This window comes from Octodon degus, unplaced genomic scaffold, assembly GCF_000260255.1.
Source record: "Octodon degus isolate 3935 unplaced genomic scaffold, OctDeg1.0 scaffold00205, whole genome shotgun sequence".
In the NCBI taxonomy this organism is placed as follows: domain Eukaryota; kingdom Metazoa; phylum Chordata; class Mammalia; order Rodentia; family Octodontidae; genus Octodon; species Octodon degus.
In genome coordinates, this window is record NW_004524781.1 from 495,315 (window position 1) to 499,584 (window position 4,270).

At 44.4% G+C, this 4,270-nt stretch overlaps 1 protein-coding gene across 1 annotated transcript in view; it reads left to right on the forward strand.

The window, feature by feature from the left end:
• Positions 1-3,122: 3,122 nt before the first annotated feature.
• The window catches only part of Fig4 (FIG4 phosphoinositide 5-phosphatase), a gene marked incomplete at its 5' end in the record, with an annotated part of 81,592 nt that continues 80,444 nt past the window's right edge, over positions 3,123-4,270 (forward strand). Inside the window, 2 exons of the mRNA XM_023704837.1 lie at positions 3,123-3,161; positions 3,430-3,528. Of these exons, the coding sequence (XP_023560605.1) occupies positions 3,123-3,161; positions 3,430-3,528 (138 nt within the window). The remainder of the gene's footprint in view (positions 3,162-3,429; positions 3,529-4,270) is intronic.

A 4,270-nucleotide genomic window follows, 5' to 3' on the forward strand; every position in this document is an offset into this window, starting at 1 on the left:
CTCTCCTAGAAGCTGTTTTTCTTCAAACCTCAAGAAGATGTCTTCCTTTTCTGCTGCTAAGTAGGAGTCATTTACAGATAGTTTTAGCAGTAGCTGTGCGTTGGGCGTGAGGCACAGGAAAGAGCTGAGCCCTCATAGGGTTATGCTACCGTTCGTGTCTAGATGTAGCCCCCAAGCCCCCAGTCATGGGCTTTTTCAGAGGTGGCTGAATCTGGAGTGTGTGATACTGGCATTAAGGGAATGTGATGAGAAAGTCATTCCACTGGTGGTTTGGCATAGTTCTGGCTGGGATTAAGGGTGTGAACGCCACACCACCCTAGGGCAGGTAGCTCCTTACAAAGTAAGGGGCAGAGTGAGGCTGCTCTCCCGCCTTGCACACTTCTGCTGTCTGGCTGTCTTTGCTGCCGTGAACCTGCAGCCCTCTGCCATGCTGCTCGGCCTTGGAGCCAGCCAGTTATGGACTGTGAAACCTCTACAAACTGTGGCTAAATAATCCTTCCCTCCTTTAATTTTGAGAGTAGGGTATTTGTCTAAGCAAAGAGAGCAAAGTGACTGGATAGGTGGTCTGATCTCGTTTTCCCATTTCCCTGGCCTTCGAGCACCCACCGATACTTGGAGTCCTGTTACCGTGTGTCTGGATTTAGTTCACTCGTTACTTCTATAGCTGCTTGATTTCCCCTGTGTTATAGCCGTGGTGCCATCTGTGTCAGAGCTGCAGGGGAAGGGTCGAGGTTTTGGTCCACCTTCCTGTGAGGACTAGGCTGTGATCTCTTAGCCTAGTTTGCTCTTCAGTACCTTCAAGTATGTTAGACCTTCATAAGCACATCCACAGTCATGGCCACTTAGGGATACGTTCTCAGGAACGGATCCATCGGTGAGGTCGTCATCGTGCAGCGTTTCAGAGTAGGCACGAACAAACTGACAACATTAAGTGCTATCGTCTTAGGGGACCACCATTGTACATGGGGTCCTCCAGAGACCAAGGTCACTATGCGGCACATGACTGTATGTCATAAAAGCCCATCTGTTCCTGCAGACTTAGAGCTACAAGAGGAAAAGCACGTGGGCACATTCTGATATGCAGCAAAATCTTACACATTCTTAAAGTCTCAGTTCTGGTCTTGCCCCTTCTGCCATTTTCCACATCCCTAGTAAGCCCCAGTTATCTTCTCTGTCCTGGTTTCCCAAGGCCCACACCCTTGTGTGGCTCGTATTTGTTATCAATTGCTTTGTGTATAACACACTGGAGGAGGGCACTAGCAGAGACCATCAGGCTGGTGGAAAGGTACCTGGGTGCAGGTGGGCTGAAAGCCAAAGACCTTCTACAGGGAACAAAGAAAAGCACGCCCCTTTCACAGGGATGGAGAGCGGGCAGGGGCCCCAGGTGGGGTGACCTTAGTGAACACCTGTGGCCAGAGCCCTCTGGTGGTCTTGCGCCTCAGTGGGCAGAGTCTTTGAAGCATTCTGTGTAAAATTTCAGGTGTCCCCTGATGTCCCAGAAATTACAAAATTCCTTGTCCTCTCTTACCTCTATTTGACATTGTGTGCCTGTCTGTGACAGCCTAAGTGCTGAGCTAAGTTCCCTGCTGAGGTCCTGCTGTTGGCAAGCGGGCTAGGAGTTGGGGACTGGGGGCTGGGAGCTGGGAGCTGGGGATTGGGGGCTGTGGGAGGCAGGTCCAGTTAGAGCCTTACATGTGCCGTATATAACTAATGTCAGTTGATTGTGGCAGTGTCGTTTCAATTTTTGTAATGTTAAAGAAGTGCCACTTTTTAAAGCACATATAGCAGAAATCTTTGAATTATTTTTGTTAAGGGGATTTTACTTCCTTTTTTTAAAAAAATTTTTATTTATTTGTGTGTGTGTGTGTGTGTGTGTGGCCAGCTCAGCCCACCAGGGGGCGGGGCGGGCTGGCATGTGGTGCTGGGGGATTGAACCGCGGTGGTCACTGTACTTTGCTAAGCTTGTTCTAAGTAGGTGCTTTAGACCACTGAGCCATCTCACCAGCCCCAGGATTTTACTTCTTGAAAATAACTAAAAATAGTTCACTTAGGGGCAGGGCTGTTGCTGAGTGGCAGTGTGTGTGCTTCCTATGTAGGAGAGGCTCTGGGTTTGAATCCAGCATCCCCAAAATATCTCTTGTTTTTCTTAAAAGCAGTCTTAATTAAATATTAATTGCATTTTAATTATTTCTTTCTCAGCATTCATTTAAGAAGACTAATGTTACTGTGTTCAAGTATAACACTTGAGAGCCATTGAGATAGCTCAGCGAGCTAAGCACCTGCTTAGGCAAGTGCAGGGACCAGGGTTCGATCCCTGGCACCACATGCTGTGCTGGCCCTGCACCTGGGTGCTCTGAGCCGGCCATGAGACCTTGCATGGTGGTGCACACCTGCAGTCCCAGTGCTGGGGAGGCCGAGAACAGGAGGATCACTGTAAGTCCAAGCTGCGTAGTGAGACCCTGTACCAAATGCATTAAAAAAGGAAGTATGTAACGCTTGAAGGTAGTATTTTTGGAAAGAAAGCTGTTATTTTTTGTAGCTTATCTATGAAAGGTCATTTAAGAACATTTAACCATTTTAATATTTTAGAACACTTTGTAGTAAACTTTTTATAGTTGTAGTAAAGTTGTTTTTATAGTTTTAAAATGTTTGAAGATTTACCTGAAGAGCAGTCAGTTTTTAGTAACTGTAGTTGTTTAAGCTTCCTGTGTTTTGAGCTTTCTTATTCTTAGCAGGGCAGTTTTTTTCTAACAAAGCTTGAATAGTGGACTCTAGTTAGTTTACTGTCTAATTTTGTAATATAAAGAAATTAAATCTGATATGTAACTTGCCATATTTCAGGCATCAGACTGGTACTTATCCTGAAGCCAGTGAGAATATTTTTTTTATTTTTGGTACCAGGGATTAAACTTGGGACCTTGTACTTGCCAGGCAGGTGCTTATGCCGCTGAGTTACATCCCCAAGCCCTTGACCTGGCTTTTTGGAATCTGCCATTTTTGCTTAACAGAATTTTAAAATTTTATTTATTTATTTATTTATTTTTGAGATTAGGGTCTCTTTATGAATTTCGGGCTGGCCTTGTATTCACTTTTGTAGCCCCCAGGCTGGTCTTGAACTTGCAGAGATCCTCCTGGCTCAACCTCCTGTGCTGGGATTACAGGTGTGTGCCACCATGCCCTGTTCCAGGGCTGCACAGTGGGTGCCTGGGGATCTGGGGCTGAGATAGTATGGCATGTGGCGCCGGGGATTGAACTCAGGTCCTTGTGCTTGCCAGGTAGGTGCTTATGCCTCTGAGCTATCTCTCTTGCCCCCAGAAATATTCTTTCAAAAGGAATCTGACTTCATTAATTTTGAAGAACTGCAGTGGTTATAAAATGTGTTTAGGGCAAAATGTCATTAAAAACTAAAGACATTCCCTTTCCTTACAGAGGTACTTTCTAGTCGGGAGCAACCATGCAGAAACCAAGTATCGTGTCTTGAAGATTGACAGAACAGAACCAAAAGACTTGGTTGTAATTGATGACAGGGTGAGTGTCTCAAAGCTGACCATAAGCAAACTTATGTGTGCTGTCTACAGGCTGTGAAGCAGCCCACAGCGTGCAGAGGCGTGCGGATTTTTGTTATGCATCTATAGGTTACAGTATGTTTCTTGGTTGGCTAGAATTCGAATCTCAAATGTGGCACTTGGCAATTACTGATGTCAAATATGTCAGAATCGCACTTTTTCTCAGTTTGATTTCTTTTTGAAAGCGCACTCTTCAGATAAGATAATGAATATGCTTTCTTAGTTGACATTTTAAGCGTCGCATATTAAGTGTACCTTAGTAGTGCATCTACCAAAGAGATTATTTATTACTGTGCTTTAATGAAGTGAAGTTACCTGAAGGCAGGGAAGAATTCTGTGTTGTAGACCTTTCATTACACTGCTGAAAATCACCTCTTCTACAATGATAAGCTATTTTTGTACAAATACTATATTATCTACAGTCAGGGACACAGAGGCCTCATCCAAGTAGCATAAAAACTTGAAGCTGTTAGACATGAAATACAACATGGTGGTGCTGAAAGGCCCCTTATAGCTTTTGCAAATGAAAGAATTAGATTGAAGTTCCTATCTGTGAATATTTCTTATGTCTCTATTTTTCATTTTTATTTTTGTTTTTTTATTTTTTTATTTTTAGGGAAGGGTCTCCAGGGTGTTCAGGGCCTCACTACTAGATTGGACTCATAGTGATCTGCCTGTTTACAGCCTCCCAAGAGCTGGGATTA